The 27,045-nt window shown below is 35.4% G+C and overlaps 1 protein-coding gene and 1 pseudogene across 14 annotated transcripts in view; one reads left to right on the top strand and one right to left on the bottom strand.

The window, feature by feature from the left end:
* Positions 1 to 27,045, top strand: part of BTRC (beta-transducin repeat containing E3 ubiquitin protein ligase) — a 167,016-nt gene that overhangs the window by 72,494 nt on the left and 67,477 nt on the right. For 6 of the 14 annotated variants that reach the window (XM_019724949.2, XM_019724946.2, XM_074339158.1 and 3 more), the window contains one exon: positions 16,227 to 16,304. The exons of 6 other annotated variants lie outside the window; for them this stretch is intronic. In XM_019724949.2, the coding sequence (XP_019580508.1) occupies positions 16,227 to 16,304 (78 nt within the window). Of the gene's footprint in view, positions 1 to 6,140; positions 6,299 to 16,226; positions 16,305 to 27,045 lie in introns of those variants that run through there. 2 more of the 14 variants (XM_074339161.1, XM_074339162.1) reach the window with 2 other exon arrangements.
* Positions 25,034 to 26,053, bottom strand: LOC109443856 (annexin A2; annotated as a pseudogene).

The following is a 27,045-nucleotide window of genomic DNA, read 5'->3' as shown; positions in this document are numbered from 1 at the left end:
CATAGAAACCTGTTTTTCACAGAGTGTGGTAACTCCTTGCCATAGTGCTGTAGTGTTAAAATTCACATTGGCCAGGTTGTTCTGTAAATTAAACACTGACAGCTACCCTCAGGGGAACAGCCAATGTATTTATGATGATGTGCTGATTACACAAAATACACTGCAAGCAGAAAACAGCTGCAGAGAACAAACCTCTTAAAAAGAATACAATTACAAATAGCACCCTCAGTATTTCTAGTGGTGAGTGTAGAATACAGCATGCTAATGCCGTTTCTTACTTAGACTGCCTACAAACAAAAAATCGGAAGGAGATAAGTTAAATTATGGTCTATTGCACTTTTGGTGCCCACATAACAGTGAGCAAATTTTGTTTCTGAAGAGCATAGCTAAGAGTACGCACATTTCAGGTGTGGAGTAGTCTACCCTGCCCCCCTTTTTTTGTTGTTAGTAGGTTTTATTAGTGCTTTTCTCACATATATATAGCGTGGCCTTGAGGTGATAAGGGTTCTGGACCTTTAAGGGATATTACACAATGAATTGGGCTGGAGAGTATCTAAATTGTGTTTTAAAAAATCCGGTAGAAACTTGATATGTTAGGGTTTGGACAGTAACATTTTGTTGTTATTAATGGCTTTGAAGATGTTTGCCCTTGGAATTAATAAAAGGAGCCATGATTCTGTATTTATGGTAAGGTTTTTCTGATTTCTTAGATTCTCTTTTTTCAAGAATATGGTGTTTTAAGACACTGGAATAGCTGGGTGATTATATATTTTTAAGAGAATCAACTTTCAAGTATGTCCCCTTTCATCCCTGCATGTTCCTGGTCACATGCAGACAGGTAAGATTACAGAAAATTTTAATTTAATTTCCATTGTTTCAGATTCTCTCTGTTACAGTTTTAGGGTCGGTATCTATGAAGTATTTCAACTGCCAAGCACGCTAGCTTATGTTTAAATCAGTGGAAAATATGTTGATCTTCCAAGACATAAATTTACTCAAGCCAACTGTAAGGTATAGCAGGGACATAGTGGTTGGAAACAGTTCACTTCACCCGCCTGAAACTAAGAATCAACTCTTCAGTATATGGATCACTGGTATGTAATAATCGACTATTATTGGTCTGTCTGTTGGTCTCTTTTTAAATCCGTTTGGAACCTCCTGGAGTTATTTTCTTGCTCTGCTGACATCAATCCCATGTGGCAAAGGAGTTGTGTATAACCACTTTGGTTTAATCAATAGAATAATTGATAAACCAGATAAGATTTAAACTGATTATAGCCCCAACAGAATCCCCCAGAGGCCTTGGACTCTCTTAATTTTGACATGTGTGTTGTGTACCCTGAGGATGAAGTGCAGTTTGAATTATCTGTTTTTATTTGCTTAATGACGGGGAGGGTGTTAAAGTCAAATGTTTAATTAACCCAGCAATGGGCTGCGTTGTCACTTACACACAGCTGATTGAGATATCTCATGGAGAATACTGAATAGGAATGGTAATGTGGCACTGGGACGGAAGATTGCTTTTTCAATCCATTTGCTGGGTCACTGCTTTGAATGTCTTATTGGATGAAAGGCATTCAGCCTGGAGAAAAAAATTCAGCATTTAAGTACATTTTGTTCTCTTCTCCCCCTCTAGTCCCCTCCCTGCCCAGAAGTTAACTAAAACAGATATGTTCTAGGTTTAATAAGCCATTCATGTACTAGTGAGAGATCTGGGTAGTCAGTCAGTAGCCTCAAGCTACATAATTTCCTGTGGAAAGGGAAAAGTCCCTCTAGCCTCCAAGGTATTCTAAATGTGAGCTCTTTTGTCCCTCCTGTCTCTTGTCCCTTGCCATTATTGTGGAGTTGTCTTTGGTTACTTGTGTCTTGCTTCTCTCTCTAGTGTTTGCTTGATATGCAGCTACCTCTAGGCTCAAAGGCAGACCTTTTTCTCTTAAAGAAGCGTGTTTATTACATTTTTGCCATTTCATGCAGCTGGCTTCTATTTGGTTGTATTTCTGATCAAATATAGTGAGATTATTTATTGAACTACTCAAAGAGATGAAAATGTGAAGTACATAGATTCTTGTTCCTTTTGCGACTGCTATTATTATATAAACAATTGGTCCCATGTATATTTCATTTTGTTGAGATGAGAGGCAGTTTGCTTTCTGTGTGGACTCAAAAACTAGGCCAGGAAAGATCTAATAGCCCACCACTATCAAAAATGCAGCCCAGGCAATTGGAGTTTTAATGACTTGCTGCCTGCAAAAATATCCCTGACTAACTTTATAATCAAACATAAAATTCTTTGGAGGCATATTGAGCAAAAATTTAAAAATTTTATCATGATTTTCCTTCTTTGTAGTTCTTATGTTTTTTCCTTCTATCCCCCAAAGATCTAAACCAGGAATTTACTAATTTTTTTCTTTGCTTTAGTCATTTGTATTCCAGAGAGCACAATAGGGAGAAGGATACAAGATTGATTTTTTTATGTGTCCTCTTGAAAGCATAGTCTGGGGCATGACTACTTGGGGGGCGGGGGTGGGATGGGGTGGTTTACAAAGCAATCGAAGCTTGCAGCTAGTTTTCAGGCTCAGGTTGGACTTTTGCGGGTCAAGGCAGACCAGACGAGTAGCTTATCTTGAGGGACGCAAGTAATAGACCAAATATAGAGCAGCTATTTCAGGAATCATGTAGGTCATTTAATTATCCATTATGATTGAGTGGCTAATGCTCTTTTGGCAATTACATGACCTCTGTTATTCCTGAAACCTTTCCAGGCCCTCTTGGGTCGAATGACCCACCAGTCAGTATTTGCAGACTTCATTCCACTCAGAAGGAAAGGAGATGCTGGGAACTACTGGCATTTAGAAATGGCTATGCTTTCTTTACTGACCACTACCCCGAATGCCCTTTGTACAGTAGTCAGTGATAGGCAACCCGTTTTGAAGTCAACTGTTTCTTCATTGTCTGCAGGAGCAAGCGGTACATTGGTTTACACAAGAGGGACTTGTGGCAAAACAAACTTTAGTACCAAAGTTGGCTATTATGGTAGTCACAGGTTCTGTACTACAAGAACAAATATTATGGTATTAAAACTAATGTTTGATGTCTGTCAAGCCAGTCACCCATTACCAAATTCTGAAGTTAGTGAAGCGATTTTTTTTCATTTCATAACACAAAATGCTATTGATGATATTAATAGCAGTATTGATTAAAATTAGCCAAATTAAAATCGGCTAAGCTTTAATTAATTTATCATGATAAAGTACTTAATTAAATAGAAAGGCCACTTTAAAATTGAGAACATTTGGATTAATGTTTCTCACTTTTTTATTTAATCAACAAAGGATCATTAGTATTTCCAAAGAAAACTCTACTCCTTCTAAATGGTAGTAAAATTTACTTTTTATACTTATAGTGACTTACTAAGTAATCCTAGAAAAAATAATGTAGATTTCTGGTGATTCTTTAGATTAAGAACAGTTATAGTGGGGAAAGTGAAGACACCATAATCAAAACTGCTTATAGGATTTGTCAGAAATGTACAAACAAAATTCTGCATACTTAGCAAAATGGAAGATTTAAGGTATATAGCCATTCTCTAGCATTCTAATAATTTAAGACCATAAGCTTAAGAGAAATAATTTTGTTAGAATAACACACAAACATCCTTTAAGTAGAAACCATTTGCATTGCATTGTTATAGAAAAAAATCTATTGGAGAAAAAGAATAGTCTTTTTAAATTTATTACTTACACATCAAAGAGCATTATTTTTTAAAAAAACAAATCTATAAGGTTGTCTATCCCTGGGGCAGTAAAATTAGCCCATCTTACCAAATAAATTTATTAAACTACTCCAGGTAGCACTCCAGATTAATCTGTTTTGGTTTTATTTTTATTTTGTTGTTTGGTAATATTAACAAATGAAAAATTGAAGACATGAATGGTGTTATACCCTTTGACCCTTCAGAAATAGAAGCCTTCTCACTTAAATTCTACATCCTTGATGCCAATACTACCTTGGTGTCTGGCTACTTAGAGACCTATGAGAATGCAGTCAGTGTGAATTATATCAGCTGTTTTCTGTTTAAAAACATATTTTCCCTCACTATAGTTTTTTTTTTTTTTTTTTTTTAATTTCTATAGTGGCAATGAGCAGAAAACAAGAAAGCAGAATTTATAGTAAAAACAAAAGTTAATAGCTTAAATTCAAGTATCCTGACTGAGGAGTATAGTTAGCGTACTTGAAATTTTAAGAGGAAAACAAGATATAAAGCCAAGTGTGATGTTTGATTTCTTATTGATAAGTTGCTATTCTTTAAGGGATACCCTTCAAGATCTATGTTGGACCATGTTTTTCACTCTTAGGAAACAAGTCTGTATAAATCAGTGAGAAGAGATGGTATTTGTAATTTTAAGGACCTGAGAATTTATTAAGATGGTGTAATTAGTGGAAAAGTCCACAGGATAATTACTCCACGGAAAAATAATTTTTTAAAACTTTTTTGAAAAGATTAAAAAATTGGTTTTCAATTACAGTTGACATGCAGTATTATATTTGTTTCAGGTGTAGAACATAAATAATTTCTTAATAATAAAGCAAAAAGAGAGTGATTAAATCAGGGATTGTTCATAATAGGAATATACACCTATACACAAATCTAAACCTAGCACAATATGGTTTTCAGAAATTCACTTATTTACTTGGGATGATTTTATTTTCATTCCAAAATGGGTAGACATTTGAGGATATTAACAGTTTATCAACTTACCAGAGCTTCAAATTTATTTCACAATATTGTTGAATTGTAATAAAATGGGAACTCCAAAGCATGGAAGATATCCAAGGTTATGAAAGTCATTTAGCAGAAAAAAAATCAGGAACAAGGATGACAGACATAATTATTTTTCAGAGAGAAAGAATTTTGGCGTAAGTCCTAAGGGTTCTGTAGTTCTCAGTCCCATTTTGAGAAATCAAGAAGATCTACAGAATGCAGATGTCTTTGAGTTACAAAAATAACCAGATGTCCTTATTAGTAGAAGCAAATGTTTGCCTCTTAGTTCACATAAAACTATATGCAGAGGATCTCTGGATGAAATATGTAAATATGGCAGTAAAGAAAATTGTGGCATGAAAGGAGCTGTCCTAAACACGTAATTGTTAGGTTATATCTCGAAAAGGAAAAAAAAAATTCTTTAAGATTTATGTAGATTTAAAGGTAAAAGAGATAAATTAAGCTACTTATGCTTTTGCTAACATGATGTGAGCTTGTTTTTTTAATAATGTACGTCTTTCTATCCCACATCCCCCTGATGAGTTTTTATTCATTTTGCTGAGCTTGTTTAACTACTTTGTACATTGTCATTGTGTTTTAAACATAGAAAACATATGCTTGAAACTCATTTTTTTCATGAATGAATGAATGATAGTCATCTTGTGTCGAGAAAAATAACCTATAGTAGTATATAAATGCCCCCTTTGCAAGCCAATTGGGATTTTAAAAATATTAAGCCACATTGTTATAAATAGATGTGGTTTGATGACTGTATTGGGATGTTAAGCAGAATAAAATGTAAAAAAATCTACTTGAAAGGGTAAGGTATGAAGTTTTTTTGTTTGTTTTTAAATTAAACCTTTAGAGTCAAAAAACCTTTAGTTTAAATGGACTATTACTTTTGATGTGGAGCATATTAACATAATTACAAACTTCTTTTATATACTCATAGTCATTGCTAAGTTGATGTTCAAAGCTTTGATTAAGAAGTCACAAAGCTGAATGTGTTCAGACAGCTGTGTAATATCTCTCCTATTCACAAAAACGAGATAACGGTTTTACCTTTTTTGTCCCCATATTTATTGGTAGAAATTTGTCCTTCTTCTATAGCTGTACTTTCAATGGCAAAATATTAAAATGCTGTATTATGATGATATTCTATAACTTGAAAGTTAACAAAAGCCATGCTGATCCTTCATGCCCTTGTCTTGTCACTCTCTGGTGCAGTTCGTCTCTTCTGTCCTCCTTATCGGAGTATCTCAGTGCTTAGTTGAGCTTGTTTATCTTACAAGAGCAGGAGGCAGGCTTTTAGGGAGTAAGCTACATGTTCCAGTGTAACAGGCACCAATGCTGTTTGACTTGAAAAACATTAGATCTCTTACATTAACAGCCCATGTCACTGTAATAGGGACTAGAGCCGGGCTGTTGTTCAGTTTTCTATTATTTTAGCTTTGAAATAACTGTTAGTGCTGCTCCAAAATCTCCGTGTTTAAAATTGTATATTGGCTGTCCCCCCAGGACTCGTAAGTAAACAAGGTGATGTGTGGCCAGAGGGAGCATATTTTGTTAGCTTTGTTTTAAGTAAGAACCGTGCCTATCTAACGATGGTTTTTGTCTGATCCCTGGTAGTGTGCTGTGTGACTTTGCTCGTGTAAATTTGCAGATCTAGCAATATCTTAAAGCAGATTTTTGTTTGTTACTAATGTGTGTGCTCAGTAACTATTAATTTTGAACTTTCATATTTTTTCTCAAATAAGAAAGCATTTAGTTTTCTCATAAAGCTTAACTTCAAATATCTGTGCAATTTCCCTAGGTAGAGCAGTTTGGACAGCAGTTGTTGCAAATGGCAAGCAAGAATTTAAGGGGTATGTTTGTTAGACTTAAATATTACTTAGCTTTATCTTAAAATATTCAGTTATTGGTCATTTCTGTGCCAGGAATAGTTTGACCGTTGGAATCAGGTAGCAGTATTTAAAGAACAGAAAATATAATTTGTAAAATCAGGTTTTTGCTTTCTTCCTTTTTAAGAGTACCTCTTATTTTAATAATGATACTAGGTTGGTACAAAAGTAATTGCAATTTTTGCAATTATTTTTACCCTTTTAAACTACAATTACTTTTGCACTAACCTAATAGAATGGCAGCTTAATATCGTACTGGTGGGATGGCAGTAGACAATTTTACTTATTCCTTTCTTCCTTCCTCTATTTTTAAGAACCTAGTTTGTTTTCCTTTTTCTAATTCTTTTTTGATATGATACAACACTACCAGGCCACCCAGCTCTTTCTTTGAATTTAACCTGAAATACATACATCAGCCAGCACAAGCATAATTGGTTGAAAGGCAGCCATCTATCTGGGGAGTTCTTCTAAATACTGAATGTGTCATGTGCTTTGACATGACATATCTGTAATATCTCTGAATACAGAAAGCACTTACTGTGTTAGCTGTAGGTGTTAAAGCAGTAGTGTGTTTTAAGAATGTGTGCTGTGCAAATTCTGGCTTGTGAGGTAATGACAAGTGTTTGCCGGCATAGACAATATATTTTTCCCCCTGAGGTCCCCACACACCTAGTTTCCCTCAAGCTCATCATCTCTGTCAGGTTAATCAATAGGCACCGTATGGCAGAGGGTCAGTAATCAGTGTCATCGTGCCTTTAAATCGTGTTGAAAATTTGCTTAAAGCCTGGGCCAATTAACATCGAGATGATGAATGGATGGGAAGATGGGAAGAGCCTGACGCTCAGGGGCTTTGTGAGGAGGAGATGCTCAGCTGTTGAGCAGCAGACACCAGCGAATAAAATCAGCCATTCATGTGAGCTCAGTCCACCCACTCTTAATGATAATGTCAATCTAGCAAAATATATACACATTGGAGTTGTCACGAGTTCATAAATCAAAGGAGTTTGTCAAAGGCATTCAGATTAACGAGGCAGCAGCAATAACAAGTCAAATTTGCATAGAGAATTGCTCGAATCTCAGTAAATTATGATCCTGTTTTTCATTTGATTATTTGCTAATGTCTCAAGAGGGAGAATGATTATATTAGCATGCAAAATCTACTCCAGAAGTAGAAATCTGAGGTATAGAAGACCAGCACACTATGGCAATTAATCAGTTTCTGCATACTAGCATAAATGCACAAGGCCCAGAAATGAACTTCTTTTTTATTATTATTTCTCCTTGCTACTGATCCAAATGGTTCAGCTTGACAGAGACTTTATATTGCTTTAACAGTGTTCTGAATTGTGCCTGCAGGCAAGACATAGTTATGCAGCTATAACCAACCTATCCATCTGCCAACCAGATTGGAATTCTCCTATCCAAGGCTTCCATTAACCCCCACTGACAGCTCCAAACAGGATTAAGAATTTGGAAGCATAAAAAATAGTTGTTCTTTGCAAACATACACAATCCTTTTGCATTTTGAGAAAGGCCACATCTGTAGTATTTTATAATTAGTGTCCGACAGTGTAGCAGGGGGAAAACCCTACTTGGCATTTTTTCAAATTCTGTCATAGGGAGTAAGACAGTACTAATGGAAGTCCTGTGTGTTTGGTTGTCCCAGAGAGTGTTTTCCATTATATCTGGTTCCTAGCACTGTGCTTGAATTGGTATATTACTAGAAAATATCACTTCTTAAAAGCTTTCACTGGTGGATCTTGTTGAAGTTTAGCAGTATAGGGAGGCTTTGAAATGGTTGTGGTTTAATAGAGTATGTCAAATGATAAACATGCTGGAGAAGCAGTGTGCATGAAAACACGCCCCCAAATATTATCTTTTGAGGACACTTGAGGTCCTCCCTAAAACTGGTTCTTGAGTAGAATTATTCAGTCAGCTTCTGAACTTAAGTTTTCCCTACTGTATCCTAGAAAGATTAATTAAAATTTGTTTAAAGGAATGAACGGACGGACACACACACACATACACACACACACAGTTTTGTTACCTTTCGTTGAAGAGTTTGAATGATTTTTATCTATGTAGCTAAGTTACCTTTTAACCTTGTAGAAAAATAATTGTTTCTATTTTTGAAAATTTCAAATCATGTATATTTTGACGTCATAATTAGCTCCAACTAATATAAGTTAAAGGGAAAAATGTTCATTCAATTACTAATTTACCAATTGCTGTGTGATGTTTGCAACTAGCTATTAGAAATTGGTCTCAAGATTTTTTTCCTCGTGGGTTATCATTCTATATAATGATGAACAAATGATTCCTTTTTAAAATGTGTTTAAAATTAGAGTTATAATTCACCACAATTTATCTGCCTTGATAAGATGATATAATTTTCCTGGTTACAGAGTCCTCTGAATTCTCCCAGTGAAGAATGTGGCATAGGTGGAAGTGTTACTTCTAGTTTGGGAGTTGGATATTTTAGTTATAACAGATGTCTATTCAAACAGGCTCAGGCTGTGTTACACCATCCAACCTTGAGCAAGATGCTTACTCAAAGATTATTATAAGTCATTATGAGTGGCTTGACTTTTCATCACTGTGTAAATTAGTTTAGTTTTTCATTTGATTATATAATCAACTCTTAATTATCCGTGTCATCAGGAGTGTGTGTTCCAATAGATAACTGAAAACAGTAAATAAGCTACTTACTAGGTCATGGAGAATATTGCCCCAGCCATGAAACTGCTGTGTGCTACTTTCAAAACCTCTCTACTTCTTGTTTTAGACACCAAAAACCTCTGAAAAGTTAGGAATGCTTTGCTTATCCACAGAATAACTTCCTTCATAATCAAGGGTCAGCAAATTTTATCTGTAAAGGACCAGATACTAAACATTTGAGGCTTTGTGGGCCATAGGATCTCTGTCATGACTATTCCATTGTAGTGTGAAGGCAGCCATAGACAAAAGGTAAATGAATGGGAGTGGCTACATTTCAATAAAATTATTTGCAAAAAACTTGATGTATTTAGAGCAGGAGCTTGCTAACTCACACTCTAAATGCTCATGCTGCCATTGTAAGTGGTGAGGTGGTAGGGCTGTAGTTGGGTGATCATTTTGAAGTTTCTGTGCTCTGAAAATAATTTTTAAAGCTTACTGGACATTGTGGGTATAGGAATTCAATTATTTATTAAGCCCTTATTGTCTGTATACTCTTATTATCTAATGTGTTGGGAGGTAGAGGGAGCCACAAAGATTTTGCCCAGTAAGCTTTTAATCTTATTGGGTAGTTGAGAATAACATGCAAACATTATCTAACTAAGTGCCAAATTGTGTGGACCAAGATAAAAATGTTAAGGAATTTCCAGTAGAGTAAAATGGAGTAGTTGTAGTTTATTAGAGAAGATGATAGTTGAAACTCACTTTAAGAATTGGTAGGACTTGAATATATTAATTTTCTTGCATTTGTAATTGTAGTGAACTAGACTAGAATTAAAGGTTCTTCCAGCCTGAAAATTTCAAGATCATATCACATGTTTGTGAGACTATGAAGAGACTTGCTTAATTAACTAGGGCAGAAAATATATGTTGAGGGAAATAACTTGATGTAATACAGCAGAAAATTCTGAAAGGTCTTGAAAACCAGGCCTAGAACTTCATATTTGATTTCATAGAAACAAAGAGCCACTAAAAGTTTTGAGGAAAAAAAGACCACCATGATCGTGGTGATGTTTAAGAAAGATTAAGCTGGCAATAGTATTTAATCCAACAAACATTTTAAAACTCACATTATGTTCTCAATCTTTGTGCTGAGACACTGGAAAATGAGGATGAAAAAGAAACTGGCCCGTCCCTGAAGGAACTTACAGTGTAAGGTGGGGGTAGGAAGCTCATTTACATAGAGATATAACATAGAAAGATAGAATATGAAGAATAAGTGCCCAAATAGAAATGAAACGCTAATTCAGAGTAATTAATCTCAGTTGGGGGCAGGAGATAAGCATAGGCTTCTTAGAGAAGGTATCATGTTAGTTGACTCTTGAAATCAGGATTTTAGTAGCTGAGATCAGGAAAGAAGGCAATTACATGTTGAGGGAATAGAATTAGCAAAAGCACAGGCATGTTTTTCTTATTTTGGAGAATAATAAATAATGTCATATAAATGGTACAAGAGAGTTTGATGAAAAGGTAAGCTGGCATATTGTAGATGCCATACTAAGAAGTTTCGACCTGTCCTGTAGGTGAAGCTGTAAAAAGTTTTTGAGCATGCGAGTAACGTCTTTTAAGAACGATGATTCTGACAATATTGTACAGAATGGGTAAGAGGTGTTGGTGGTCTAGACTAGATTAGAGGCAGTAGAGGTGGGGGAGTAAATAATAGACTGAGGATTTAAGTGAAGAATGGAAAGAAAAGTTTGGAGGGTAAGAGCTGGCCTAGAATAGGTGAGAATGGTAAAAGTTCTTTAAATTTGGATACCTTGATTTTGAGACAGTTTATCATATGAATACTTTTTGATGTGCTCCCTTTTTCTTTTTTATTTACCCCCAGGTTTCTTCTGGAAACATTTTATCCAAAAGACATTCTTGAGCTCTAATGCATGAGTTTTAGCAGTGTTTCACTTTACTGCCTTTTTCCTACCCAAACCTCTATTACGATGTCTTGCAGGAGTTACAACCAAATGCTTTCAGTTTGAAGTTAAGTTCAAAGTTGTCAGTGAGGCTTTTATTCTGCCCCTTTTAATTATACACTAGTTACGTGCAGGCCGAGATAAACATTTGAGCTAATATAAAAGGTAATAAGTTCTATAGTATCTTTTTCAGAAATATTTTAATATAATGCTACTATTTATACAGTATTTTCACTCCAAACACATTCTGCAAGTAATTTACTATAACGAAACTTTCCATCTGAGTGTTGTGAATGATTTCTGAACAGTCAGGTTTTTCTAGTTGGCTCAGGGTTAAGTGGTAGAATATAACTTTTATATTTGATGGAATTTTCCCCCCGAAATTTATTCTTCAGTTATCTGACTTCTAATTTTCTATTTCTTAACATATTTCCTTCTGTTTTGTCTATTTTAGTTGTTAATTTTTATTTTGACATACTTCAGATTTATAGAAAAGTTGGAAGAATAGTACAAAGAATCCCCTTATACTTTTTCACACAGATTCTCCACATGTTAACATGTTACCACATTTGCTTTATCTCTATACATACACATATGTATATACTCACATCCATTTTCTTACTATTTTTCTGAACTGGTTGAAAGTTACAGACATAATGACCCTTTACCCTTAATGTTTCATTGTTATGTTTCCTAAAAACAAGGACGTTCTTTTAAATAATCACAGTACAAATGATCAATATCAGGAAATTGAATGTATAAACAAACTGTGTTACATTCATACAGTGATACTACTTGGCTATAAAAAGAACTGTTATTTGCAGCAACACAAATGAATCTCAAATAAAATTATATACTATATGATTCCATTTTATGACATTTTGGAAAAGACAAAAAAAATAAATCAGTGATCATTCGGGAAAGGGGTTGACTATAAAGGGGCAGTGCCAGGAAATTTGGGGAGTGATGGAACTGCTTTACATCTTGATTGTGGTAGTAGTTACACAACTATGCTTTTGTCAAAACTCATAGAACTATATATACACCAAGAAAGTGTGCATTTTTCTGTATGTAAATTTTGAAAGTGAGGAAACAATCAGGAAATTAATATTGATACAATGTCCTTAGCTCATCTCTAGACCTTATTCAAATTTTTCCAGTTCCAATAATGTCCTCTATACCATTATGTCATAATACCCACTCAGCAGTTACCTATCAACATCAAATAAAACAGAGGGTCAGGAGGAAGAAAATTGTGGATATAGGCTAGATAGTTACTACTCATCCTGCTAGGCTCAGATTTTCAGTATAGAGGAGTTGACTATGAATTTTGTTTCAGCCCTCCAAATAATCTCAGATCCAAATTGTATTCAGTTTTATGTCTATTTAGTTTCCTTTAACCTGAAACAGTTCTTAGTCTTTCTTTGTGTTTCATGACCTTGACATTTTTTGTTTAGTACAGAATAGTAATTTTATAGATGTCCCTCAATTTGGTTTAGTCTGATGTTTTCTCATGATCAGATTGAGGTTATGTGTTTCAGGCAACGTTACCTCAGAGGTAATAATGTGTTCTTCTCAGTATATCCTATCAAGAGGCACATAATGTTAAATTGGTGTCTGCCAGATCGCTCCACTGTAAGGTTACTGTTTTTCCTTTTGTAATTATTAAGTATCTTATGGAGAAATATTTTGACATTATGTAACTATCCTGTTACTCGTCTTTCTCCTGCTAATTTGTGTGACAGTCTTGCTTGCATCAATTAGTTACCCTTAAATGGAATTTATTGGACATAATTTAGCTTGATGACCCAGGGCAGTTGTGAACATTGCTTATTGAGATGCATCATAGATAAAGATACAAGGAATCGCTGTGCTGCTGAGCTCTCCTGGGAGGTGCTGAAGAGTGCACAGGCTTTGAGAACCACTGAGGTGACCACTTAGGTATACATGGCTATTTCATGTATATCTCTACCCTCAAGACTTAGAGCTATTCATCTCTTATTCACTGGCTTCCTGGCTCTCCTCTTCACTATTGGGAGGGTGGGTACCTTACTTCTTGCTCCTGATATCATGACTTTTTAATGTTGCTACCTCTATTTTATATAACAACAGAGTTGATTTTTTTGTATTGCTTTCCTTTCTCATGGTGGTCCAGAGTAAGAAACCTTGGGTTAATCTATCTAAAAAGAACTAGCTGTAACAATATTTGTTTTTTTCCTTATGTATATGTATATATCCTTTGCTCTGATGGGGTGGAGAAGGGAAAGGAGCTCCTCTTCAGCATTATGTTCTGCTGTCAGGCAGGAGAATTTTCCTTCTCCTTTCATACCTTAAACATTGTCATAATACCCCCTCAGTCATTCCCCATCTATGTAAATCAAAGAAAATAGAGGGTCAGGAGGAAGAAAATTGTGGGTATGGGCTAGATAGTTACTACTCATCCTATGTTTATGAAAAATGCAATACCTGTGAAGTGCAATAAAGAGTTGTGTCTTTATACAAATTGACCTTTGCCCTCCTTTGATATTTTATAATGGCATACATTGCTAGTTTCCTTATTTGTAATGCTTTATACTCATTAACTCAACTATATCTCTCCCTCATTTTTTTGTAGGTAGTCTACATTACTTCTTTTCAAAACGGGGAGAAAAACCGAACTCTTAAGTTACTGAGCCTCTGTCCCTTGCTTGTACTATAGCATGTGTTTTCTTTGTCTTAATTTTAGGGACCTTTACCTTAAAGTGATCATCACAAATGTAAAATATCAAGTTAAATTTCATAAGCGATTTTTGCCCAAAAGGAACACCTTAGTTCCAGCCGTTTACAAAGGAACAGTATTGTCAGGCCAAGTAAAGGAGACACACGAAGCCCACAGATGCTAGCTACAGAGGTGCAAGGGCCTTAAAATGACTATATATATATATATATAAAATACTATTTATCCTTTAATATCTTTAAAATATAATATTTGATACATACCAAAAAAGTATAACTAATCCAAATTTAAAACACAGTTATGACCCTATACTGTACTAATGATTTCATACCTGTATACAAATTTTCAGATAAACTCATGTGTAGAAAAGAATTTCTCAGTCTAAAAATCAAATAACTCCCCAGTTAGAATGTGATGAATATATGTAATGTAATATCAACTGTACATTGTTAAATACTAACATTACAAATATAGTTGTGGAAAATAGAACCCAAATAATTTGTATTTGGATTTCCTATATTTTGCCTTGCAGATAATGATATACATGATTACCAGATTTTTTTCAATTATTTTTTATTGTGGTAAAATATACATAACAAAATTTACCGTGCATAAGTGTACAGTTCACTGGTGTTAAACACATTCATAATGTTTTACAACCACCACCCCCATCCATCTCCAGAACTTTTTCATCTTATAAAACTGAAACTCTATACCCATTAACGACTAACTCCCCATTCACCCTTCTCCCAGTCCCTGGCAACCACCGTTCTATTTTCTGTCTCTGATTTTTACTATTCTAAGTGTCTCATATAAGTCTAATCATACAGTATTTATCTTTTTGTGACTGGCTTATTTCACTGAGCACAACGTCCTCATCCACGTTGTAGTATGTGTCAGGACCCCCTCCTTTTAAGGCTGAATACTATTCCATTGTGTATGAGTATATATACCACATTTTGCTTATCCCTCATCCATCAATGGATACTTGGATTGCTTCCATGTTTTAGCTATTGTTGATACTGCTATAAACACGGATGAACAAATATTTCTTCAAGACTCTTTCTGTTTTTTTGGGTATATACCCAGAACTGGAATTGTTGGATCGCGTGGTAATTCTATTTTTAAATTTTTGAGAAACCACCATACTTTTTTCCATAGCGGCACACTTCCAAAAATGTACCATTTTACATTCCCACCAATGGTGCATAAGAGTTCCAATTTCTCAGCACTCTTGCCAATACCTATTATTTTCTGGGTTTTTTTATTTGTTTGTTTGATAGTAGCCTTCTTAATGAATGTGAGGTGGTATTTCCTTGTCGTTTTGATTTGCATTTCCAAACTGGTTAGTGATGTTGAACATCTTTTCATGTTCTTTCTGGCTATTTTAGGGAAATGTCAGTTCAAGTCATTTGCCCGTTTTTGAATTGGGTTGCTTATTTTTTTGTTGAGTTTTACAATTTCTCTATATATTCTGGATGTTAATCCTTTATCAGATATATAATTTGCAAATAATTTCTTCCATTCTGTGATTGCCTTTTTGCTCTGTTGATATTTAGAACTCTGAACTTGCTTTCAGTTGGACTGTTCTTTTCCCTCTTAAGTATTTAAAAATCTCATTGACATTTTTAGGGTCTTCTAGCAGCTGTTTGAGGTGATAGTGGCAAGAATGGACCCTAATCCTGAACCACGGACTGAATGCTGTTTTGAGCTCAGTACTATGCTTTTTCAATAAAGAAAAGAAAAGCTAATCTGAGAAGAGGAAGAGAAAGAACTATTTTTTTAGGATCCAGACTTTGAGAACTTGTACTGACCAAACATTTACTGTCATTTAAAACTAATTATTAACAAGCAAAAGTAATAATCATAGTTAAGTTATCAGCTAAGTGTAGACTGGAGCTTTCTCGTGTCCAGTGTCAACCTGCATCTTCAAAGAGCAATAAGCCAGACTAATAATGAATATGATCTGCTGGGTAGTGCTTAAACATGGACGAAATGCTTCCCACATAGATCCCTATAGACACATACATTTATTTATATACATAGGCATATGTTTTCCTTTACATAAGTGTATGTCTGTATGTATATAAATCTTCAAATGAATAAATGCATAAATATACATGGTATTCTAGCTTACAGAATTAGAAATGTAATTCAGTTTACTCCCACAGAATAAGATTGAAGATAATGAGAACTGAATTAAAGCTTACTTTCTTTCACAGAATTCCTCAGAGAGAGAAGACTGTAATAATGGCGAACCCCCTAGGAAGATAATACCAGAGAAGAATTCACTTAGACAGGTATGAAATTCAGTCTTACTTAAAATAAAAGGCTACCAACAACAAAACAAAAGACAGGAAACCCTCAATTTGCCATTCATTAAGCACAGGATCTTAAATTAAGAGTACTCTAAAATTGGTCTGGCTATAGCCATCAATTTCAATCAGGTAACGTTTTTCCCCCCAATCATTTCAAAATATTCTAGGTATACAAGTATGGGACAGTCAATTGCTTATGTGTATTAAAAACAAAATCAAATAAAAGGTTTCATGTTTAGGAAAAGTAACTTGAAATGCTTCTTAAGTGCAGATAGTAGAATAATTGACTTTAAACCTTATTTTCCTTTTAAGATTCTCGACACACTTAAAAAATTAATAATCAAAAGGGATCTGCCTACAGGGAAGTTAGCTCCTTTTAGTCTGAGCAATATCTGTTTGCTTTTTCTAGAAGTAAAGGCCGTTATTGATGAACAACTTAACAAAATTTTTTTTACTCACCACTGTCCCCACACTTTCCAAAGATAACACATTTTACTTTGAAAGTTCAATTCCATGGTGCTTTCTTTTTAAAATTAAAATGTCCAAAAACATTTCATCAAAAAATGGGCTCTTCTCACTTCCTGTAACAATCTAACATCTTCCATCTCCCACTGGCAACAAAAACAAGTTCTTGTTGCCAGAGAATAGGTATACCACCTATTCATTTTTAATATAAAAATTGGATAGGATAAATACCAGCAGTAGAAAAAATAATTGTAATTTACTTGCATTTATGGCATTATTCTAAGAAAAGGAGCTCTAATATTTGTTGAGCACCCACCATGAACCTGATACTTACTACTTCATTTAGTCCTCTCAGTAACCTGTAAAGTTGCTCGATATGATTTCCAATTTATAGATGAAGAAAATGGAGGCTCAGAAAGGTTAGATGGCTTATTTAGCTAGTCAGTGATTTAAAACCCAGATCTCAGTGTTGCCAAAGTGTTTCTACTTCTGCCTCTAACTCGTTTGTATACAGTCTTAATTTAGGGGTAAAGTACTTGAAACTGTGACACACTCATTTTTTATTTACTGTATGTTATTGGATGAACACTTTTTCAGTTTTTTGTTTGTTTGTTTGTTTTTGTTTGTTTTTACTTTTTCAGTTTTTATGAAAACAATTGTAAGTACAATTGAATCAGTTCGGGAAGCTCTGCAAAAAAACTAAATGATCAATAATTGATATTGTGCAGTTACAACTTTAACTATTTGGAGATAAACACCTGGTCTGTAAATGTAAATAAATAGAACAATATTGAATAAGATAAATTTGGAGGTGGAAGCACTCTGCCCACCGTGTAGAAACAACTGTCAGAAAACAATGACACCACAAAAAGTTTTGGCAACTTTATTTAAGCTAACAAACGAATTTTCACTCTGCAAAGTTATAAATTAATTTTAATAGGCTGATCCAGATGGTCCATTTGGAAAATGGATAGGCTGATCTGTTGAAAATTAAACTAAATTTATCTCTCTCATACTTCAAACTGAAGCAAGAGAGAGAATCGTGCCTATTAAGTCCAGCACATACAGATGGACCAGCAGGTCACACATGGGACTAATCTGATTCATTTTAAAAATAAATGCATACATTATTGAATCATTTTCTACTTGCAAGATCTGTTGTATGCAGTATTTGAAAGAAATTTAATGTTTTGTTTTTTTTTCACTGCTTTTTAGCAGGTTCGCTTCACCCCCTCCACTTTAATTTAACCATTTTTGTTTTTGTTTTTGTTTTCCTCCTAGTGCTCCAAAATGATTTTTCGGATATCTGTCAGTGTTGAGATCCAAGCTCTGGAGATTAATTAGGTCATGAGGCTTTCCCCCCTCCTTTCTTTGTAAAGGGTTTTATCTCCATTCTCTTTGTGAAGAGCATGAACTCAATGTTCTTGGAAAGAGAAATGGCCTTTAGAAAGAGGGAAGTAGGAGATCCTCCTGGGGCTCTCAGAGCCTTTTAGCTTCTGGGTGTTTTAACAGCCCCATGAATGCAGATTTGTAAATTTATTGCAGTGCCATCTGGTTTTTTGCTCGAACCAGATTACTCTTGGCTTGTGTCTGTCTATTGTGGTGGTCACTCCCTAGGAGCTTGCCCTCTCAATCTTGGGGAAGAGTGATGAATAGCGGGGGTCAATGGAAGCGGGTCACAGGGCAGCTGTCCAGGACTGCCCTGAACTTGATTACCCCACTGCTGATTTTTCAAATGTAGGACATATTATGTAAGCTGTTTAAACTCCCTTTTCTCTATTGCATATGACAATAATGAAGTGCCATGGGCTTGTTTCTTCCCCACTTTAATAAAGTTCTGTAGATAAAAAGGTGTCAGTGCTGCCTTTTACCTAGTGTCGATGTAAGTAGGATTTGTATCGTGCAGGCCAATGTCTTAATTCAAGAGTTATTTTGTAGATATTTCTAATGGGATTTCAGGAACTCTTTCTCCATTGATCTTAAGATGCTCAGTTATATTCTAACAAGTTTAGTAATGTTTTGAACTAATTTTATAGTTTACGTGTTATTCTAAAGTACAGTTTTACCATTGTTGATAGAATATGACCATTGTGTTAACTTGGAGAGTTATTTAGTTATTGGAGGAGCTGAAAGAAGGGTTATCACTACAGTTCTTACAGACATTAAAAGGATAATGGAATATTAAAAACAACTTTAAACCAAAAATTTGACAATGTAGATGAAATGGACAAATTCCTTGAAAAATACAATTCACCGAAAGCAACACAAAGTGAAACAAAGTTTGAATAACCCTATCTATGACTATGAAAGAAATTGAATTAATTATCAAAAGGCCCATATGGTTTCACTGGTGAATTCTATCAAACATTTAAGGAATAAGTAACACCAATCTTATAAGAATCTTTCAGAAAATAGAGAAGAAAAGAACACTCACTTTCTGACTTATATTATGAAGCCACTATAACTGTAATTCCAAAACCTGACAAAGACATTAGCAGAAAAAGAAAATATTGAAGGAGAAAGTCAGGGGACACCACTCCCCGCATCACCCGGTCATTATGTGTACCTGCTTTTCCATTTCATTTCCAATATCAGAAGGCAAGAGAATTGGGAGGTTAAGGGGGTGAAAAGCAGTGTATTCTTTTAATTTTCTGAGTTTCAGAATAATCTCACCTCTTGGCTTTAAGAAGTCAACTTTTATTTAAAGGATGTACAAAGTAGCTACAATTTTTCTTTCTACTTTTATTCCTAAAATGTGAAGCCAAGGAAACCATAGCAGCTGTTTTTATGGCCTTTATTCATATCTGCAAACAAGGGCAAAGGCCTGGGAGGACACATGAAAGTACTCATTACTTTTTAAAAATGTAGCCTTACAACATGCAACTCCTTCTTTGCTTCACATTGGTGCTAATAGGATCTGTCAGCCCTGCCTTTCTCTGTAATTGAGTAAATTGTGACCTCTGTCTAATCCTTTCCCCATCCCCCATTCTCTTTGTGTATGTGTCCACTTACCATCCTTGAGAACGTGGGTAGTGATAAATAAAGCATTGAGTAGACCTCTCTCAACGCTTTGAAAGCAGCATGATGCCAGCCCTCTAGTTATATTTCTTTAAGTGTTTATGTTTTTCTGTATTCTTTCTCTTGTGTAGCTGGAACCCTGGGGATGCAGAGCCATGAGAGAGGCCAAGAAGCTAACAAAGTAGCTGTCTCCCTTGTTAGCTTGTTCCTTTATTCTTTAAAAACAAGATAAAAACCATCTGGCTCAGGGCGGCACATTTTCCTCCCCCATGCACCTCTATAGATGGAGGTTTCACCTGCAGTGAGGGTTTACATTGATTAGGGAGGGAGCAGTAATTCAAGCTTCCATCCTCTTCAAGGATACTTTGCAGTCTTTAAAGGTGCTGACCCACTGAGTTAAACTGTCAAGGGAGGATAAAAAAGTATCTTCATCCCAGGAGGTAACAGCTGCCAGGTTTTCAACACCTTGTGCGCTGCTGGAAAAATGTCACAATTGTCAGCTGAAAGAAAAATGGCTCTGTGGTCATCTTCTGTTAATGACTGGGCCTTATAGAGGAACTACATAAGTCTTTAAAAGGAGTAAGTAGCTTTTTCCCTTGCCTACCATGCCCCTTCCCCCATTCCTATGTTGTTCTAAACATTACTTTTGCATAGATCTACAAAAAACTGTGGTAAAGAACTTAAAGTGAAAACAGCCCAGTATAAGCATGGATGTGATTGGCATAGCTCCTTTATACAGTTGGATGAGTAGGAGGAAAAAGCACATCACTGACACAGAAAATGACATTATAGTGTGTATTAACAAAACAACAACAAAAAGTCATTCGTAAGCCAGTGAACTGAGAGAAAACATACTGTATTTCTGCTCTTTAGAGGACAATTTGTTTTCAAGCAACATCCAGATGGGTAAATACCACATTTCTTTCTTCAAGAAGTCACTTCTTTTCTTTCTTTAAAAACAAACAAACTCACTGATTTACTTCCTTTAATAGCTCTGCAGTGTTTATATATGATGGCATTCCCTTCTTCTGATTTGATTGATGAGGGGGAAAGGTTTAATGAAGTCCCTGATATCAGGCAAGCAGGGTTTTTTTTTCCTATTTGTTTTAGGTTAGTCATTTTAATTGTATTGAGTAATTAGAAGGTACACACAGCCAAGGGAGCTTTGTTCTGATAATTGCTCAAGAAAATCCATTCTCTAGCTGTTGTTGCTTTGTGTTGAGACATTTCTCCCCCTAGTGGCAATAGTAAGCACTTTGACTTGGCAGTAGGTAAGGTGTAATTGCAATATGACAAACTATGCTTAAGGGACTATCTTGTAAATACTTTAGTTTGGGGTTTGGCATTATTTCATTATATATGTGTGCTTTTCCCCCCTATGAAACTTCCTACCTCTCTTTTTTTTTTCCTGAAGTGCTTTGGGCTTTGGATGGAAAAAAATTGCCTGAGCTGTTTATTAAAAAAAAAAAAAAATCACAGTGCATCCTGGGTAATGTTTTGCAGCTTGACTTAATTTTAGTCATCTGTTTTAATTACCTATTTATAAAAATGCTTTTGCATTTGTAGACATTATTTAATACTTTGGATGAAGCACCTCATTTGAAATAAATAAATAAATTGTATTTATTTTAAACAGTTCATGGAAAAGACCTTAAAGGTAATTAATGTAGGTCTCTTAAGTAAGACAAAAGTGATCTTTCCAAGTCTGATGAAGTGATTTGTTTATTTAACTTCCCACCTCGGCTGAATCCTTCAGAGTCTAATAACTTTTTCTAAAAACATGGTTTAGCAATTTGTGTCTAGCTACAAAAACCCTTCTTCAAAAAGAAGCAATTTAATAACCAGCTTTCTTAAAATTACTTTGAGGAAGTAAGACTATATAGGGGGTTGGTGTTTTGTTTTATTTTTATTTCAGTGTAATCATTCTTTGATAAATTGTGTAATCACTGACTTAGAAAAAATATTATTGAACTCCTGGGTTGCAATGACCATAAAAAGTATATTTTCATATAGAGACTTGAGATGTTGTGAATAAATTATAGAGGAAACAGCTTATATGCTGGTCGAAGTCCATATGGGCCCAATTCATTTTTTGTTCAGTGCTAAATCTGGATGTACCATTTAAAAAAAGAAAATAAAATTAGGTGGGGGGGAGCCTATTGTGCCCAGTTGTATGAGTCCTTAAAAAATCTGCCCTAAGAGCAACATGGAATGAGATCAGATACAGCTTTGCATCTATTGAATGAGATTCGGTAGATCTGTGTGACATTTTTAAAGCCCAGTTCCAGCTTTCCTAGATGTCGCTTTGTAGTTTGCTTTCTCTATCCCATATTCTAGCTGGGGACTTGATTTGATGTTACCATATATCTGAAGGTCCCGTCTCCTCCCTCCCCACCCCCTACCCCCATCACTAGCCATTTTCATTATAGTATATCTTGTTTTGCTATAGGGCTGATGAACAGATTTCTTAAGCAGCTTTTTGCAAGGTTAAAAGAATGCAGCCTGGTAACAAGTTTGTGTCATTTTAAATATATACCTTCTAGTAAATAAGGAGAAGTCTGGCAATCAATCCCTTTTAGTGTGTTATATGTTTCACCTGACAACTAAACCTTCTATTGATTAGCCATTACTTTGTTAGATAATCCTATGTCATTGAATCCATTGTAAAAAATTAAACTCTTTAAAATGTTTTACCCTAGCAGCAGTGTGAAAATTGAAAACTTGTTCAGAATTACAGCCTGCTTTCACAAAGAAGGTAGTTTTCAGCAAGGCATCTTACTGGTTTATGCTTATGTGTTTTATATGCAATATAAAAACATATTAAAATACTCCAACGCAAAACTCTCTGCCTCTGGTTCAGCAGTGAAGCTACCTTTTCAAACGTTGCATGGGGACAGAGCTCGTCTTGCCTGTGGCTATTACACTCACTAGTTTAATTTTAGCCTGGAAGGAGTCTTACAGTGGTAAAATATTGAATGTAAAATGCTGAATTTTTTGGCCTTTTTATCCCAAAGTGATCTAAGGACTGGGACAAGTTTTAGTTTTCTAATTTATGTGACTTCCCTGGGAGATAAAGAAGATCCTATGCCTATTTTACAGATAGAGTGTCCAGAAAATAAAAGCCTGTATATAGCCTTACTCTAGAAACTCCCACAAACCTACAGTAGATTTCCTGAATCCTTCTAATGTTCTCGTGAGTGTGTTATACTCATTTCTGAGGGGAGAAGGAATTTTGGAGGAAAACAAATTAGTTTTCCTCCTGCCATGACTTTTTCCCCCCAGAAAAATAGCATAATGTTAAGTTGGTGCAAAAGTAATTGTGGTTTAAAAGGTTAAAAATAATTGCAAAAAACACAAACACATTTACTTTTGCACCAACCTAATATTTTTATTAGCTGGACAAATCATTAGCACTTTTTCACCTAAAATGTTAACTCCATACTTTTATATTTTTATTGAAATGAAATTTGTATACAGTGAATTATATAGATATTAATTGCATAAGCCAGTGATTTTTTGATAAATTTGTACACCGTGTAACCACCACACTAATCAAGCTATAGAACACTTTCATTACCCAAGGAAGTTCTCTTGGTCTCCTTCCTAGCCAGTTTCACCACCTCCAGTGAATCAAACATGATCAGCTTACTGCCATAGATTAGTTTTGCCTTTTCTAGAATTTCATGTAATAGAATCACATTTTTTTGGCCTATCGCGCGGTATGTTTATGAGATTCATCTATGCTGCTGTATCAGTAGTTTATTTTCATATAGTATATTCCATTGAATAAATGTAGTTTATTTTCCATCCTTCTTTTGATGGATACCTGAGCTATTTTCATTTTTATAAATGAAGTTGCTACGAATGTTCTTATACTCATGTAAAGCTTTTTTGTGAGCATGTGTTGATACTTATTCATGTGCTGATTGGCTATTCAGATATTTTCTTTTGTGATGTATGTGTTTAAGTTTTTCGCCATTTGAACAAATTTCATTGTCTTACTAAGTTGTGGAACTCAACGGTATTGAGTTCTAGATACCAGTGTCCTTTGTCAGATATGTGTTCTGAATATTTTCTCACAGTCTATGCCTTGCCTATTTATTCATGGTATGTTTTGATGAGAAGTTTCTACTTTTTAAAAAACCATTTAAAAAATTTTTCAATTACAGTTGACATTCAATATTATATTAGTTTCAGGTGTACAGCATAGTGGTTAGACATTTATGTAACTGATGAAATAAGTTTCTAATTTTTGAATGTAGTCCTGTCTATCAGTCTTTATCCTATGATCGTGAAGATATTCTTTTAGAGGCTTTGTAAGTTTTAGCTTTTACCTTTGAGTCTGTGGTCCAACTTAAATTAATTCTTCTGTGCTGTGAAGTAAACTTGGGATTCCTTATTTTCCCCATGCCTTTTTTTTTTTTTAACAATTAACTTCATTTTGCTTGTAATAACAAAGATGAAATGTCCCCATGCTTTTTTATTCAGTTGTTTTGGCACCATTGTTGAAAAGACTTTTCTGTCCCCATTGAATTACATCGGTACCTTTGTCAAAAATCAGCTGGCTGTACAAGTGGCTGAAACAATTGGCTGTGTAAATCTATTTCTGAAGCTCCTAGAGAACAGACTGCTGTCGCATGCAGAGCAAAGGGTGACTGTGGCTGAGGCACTGACCAACTCCTACTTCAGGTTCGTGCATGACACAGAGGACAAGCAGAGGTCCTTTATTTTGAAAGGTGTCCGTCCTTACACCAAATAGAGTCAGCCTTCCAGCCTTTGGTATCCACGAGTTCCGCATCCACAGATTCAACCAACCATAGGTGGAAAATATTCGGGGTAAAAAATTAACATTGTTGCTGACGTGTACTATGTAGTTAGGCCTGCAATGGTTGCATCTCTACTAAACAGGTAGGGACTTTCTTGTTTGTTTCTAAAGTAAAAATTCACTTTATTCATCTGTTTACGACACAGTACACAAGAGGCAAAGTGTTTCACATCACAGATTTCACTTCCAACTCCTTGAAATGTTCATTTATTTGGCTAAAAGGAGAGACTAGATGGGAAAGCCAGGCAATGATTAGGCAAATGAAATAAGGATGGGGCAGGGGACAGTGCTGCGGTAACATTATCTTCACAGGGATGGGCACGAGGGGGCTAGTAGTTGCAAGCTGATTTTCTAGAATTGATAGCTGAAAGCGTTGGAGCACTGCTCCTGGACACATGGGCCATCACAGGTGTCCATCATCGCCACCACACAGGTACAGCTGTGCTTTCTGGTAGTCACCCTAGGTGTCTTGCTGGATGTAATAGTAGAGGGACTTGCTGTACTTTCTCTTGAATTCAGACCTAATTTTCAACATGTCCACCTCATTGCGGGGAAACCATGATACGATTCTGATTGGGACCTTATCACGAGTCCCGTTGCCTTCCATGGAATCATACAGTCGGTCAGCAAAATACAGGGGCTTGTTCTGGATCCACTGGACCAGGATCAGGAAAGCATTTCCAGGTTCCCTTGACTTCCTTATTGATGCTCTCCAACATGTCATAAGGGCTGTAGCTCTTGTACCTTTCAAATACTTTCTGGAAGTGACACACACTCCACTCAGTCATGATGCTGATCCATTTTGGAACATCAGTTTCTTTCCTCTTCACTTTAGCATCACTGAGATCCCAGGCATCTTGGTCAATCAGTTCACAATCAATGGCAGAACCATCTTCAGCTCTTTTACCCTTTGCGAGCGCAACCATCAACTTGCGGAAGTCACCAGATGTGTCAAAAGTAATGTCCTTTTCCAGATCGGTCTTGTGCTTTTCCTTGTAGACTGTTAATTTCCTGCAATTCCTGGTTGGTCCATGATCAGATGATCTCCACGAGAGAGTCATCTGTCGCCAGCCCCTTTGTAGAGGCTTTCGCCTCCAAAGCGTCATACTGAACAGGTGTTTTCAATAGGCCCAGAATCCCCATCTCCAGGTGGCTGGACAAGGCTGACTCCAGTGCTGATATAAGTTCCCGTTTTGGTCCTTCTGAGGTAGGCGAAAGCAATATCCTGTCTCTGTTCATTGCTGTGGTTGGTCAAAATGTTGATGAAGTGACCTTATTCACAACTTTGGTCTTGATGGCTGTTTCAGTGATCCTGGTCAGCATCAGAGTTGGTGTAGGCTTTGACTGACCCGTCCACACTTGGGGATGTAGAGTGATCACCCTCCAAGCTGAGCTTGCACAGAATTTCGTGAACAGTAGACATTTTAAAAGACGCTGGGCTGGATGCCGAGAGCTGCCTGTACAGACTTTTCCCTTGTCATTATTCCCTAAACGATACATTATAAAAGTCATTTACATGACATTCATATGGTATTGGGTATTAGGAGTAATCTAGAAATGATTTAAAGTATATGGGAGGATATGCATGGGTTATATGCAAATACTACACCATTTTATATAGGGGACTTGGGCATCCACAGATTTTGGTATTTCCCCTCAAATACCAAGCGATGACTGTTCTACACTATCTTGATTATTGTAGCTTTAATATGTCTTGAAATCAGGTTGTGTGAGTCCTCCATATTTTTATTTTTAATATTTTGGCTATTCTAGATGCATTTCTATTTAAATTTTAGAATCAACTTAGCAATTTCTGTTAAAAAGTCTGTGGGGTTTTGATTTGGATTTTATTGAAACTATATATCCACTTCGTGGAATTAACCTCTCAGTAATATTGAATCTTCCAGTCCATAAACATGGTATATACATTTATTTGTTTTTCAAACATTTTCTAAGCAGTTTTTAAATTTTCTGCATGTATTTTTAAGCATAGCTTGTTAAATTTATTCCTAAGCTTGAAAAGTTTTTAATGCCATTGTAAATTTTTTAATTCCCTAATTGTTGCTAGAATATATAAATATAATTGATTTTTGACCATTGACCTTGTTTCCTGTCATTTGTGAATAAAGACGTTTTTTATTCTTTTCCAGTTTATTTGCCTTTTGTTTCTTTTTCTTTATTTGAATGGCTATGGCCTCCAATATAATGTTGAATAGATGTGGTAAGAAGACATCTTTGCCTTGTTCCCAGTCTTAAAGAGAAAATATTAACTCTTTCATCATTAAGTATGATGTTAGTTGAAATTTTTTATATATATATATTCCTTTAATTGTATGGAGTTCACTTTTGAATAAAAGTTCCCTTACCTTGTTGAGGTTTTTTTATTATGAATGGGTGTTTAATTTTGTCAAATGT

Source organism: Rhinolophus sinicus, linkage group LG07 (assembly GCF_036562045.2).
Source record: "Rhinolophus sinicus isolate RSC01 linkage group LG07, ASM3656204v1, whole genome shotgun sequence".
NCBI classification, from domain to species: domain Eukaryota; kingdom Metazoa; phylum Chordata; class Mammalia; order Chiroptera; family Rhinolophidae; genus Rhinolophus; species Rhinolophus sinicus.
This window is presented reverse-complemented; position numbering and strand designations above follow the sequence as displayed.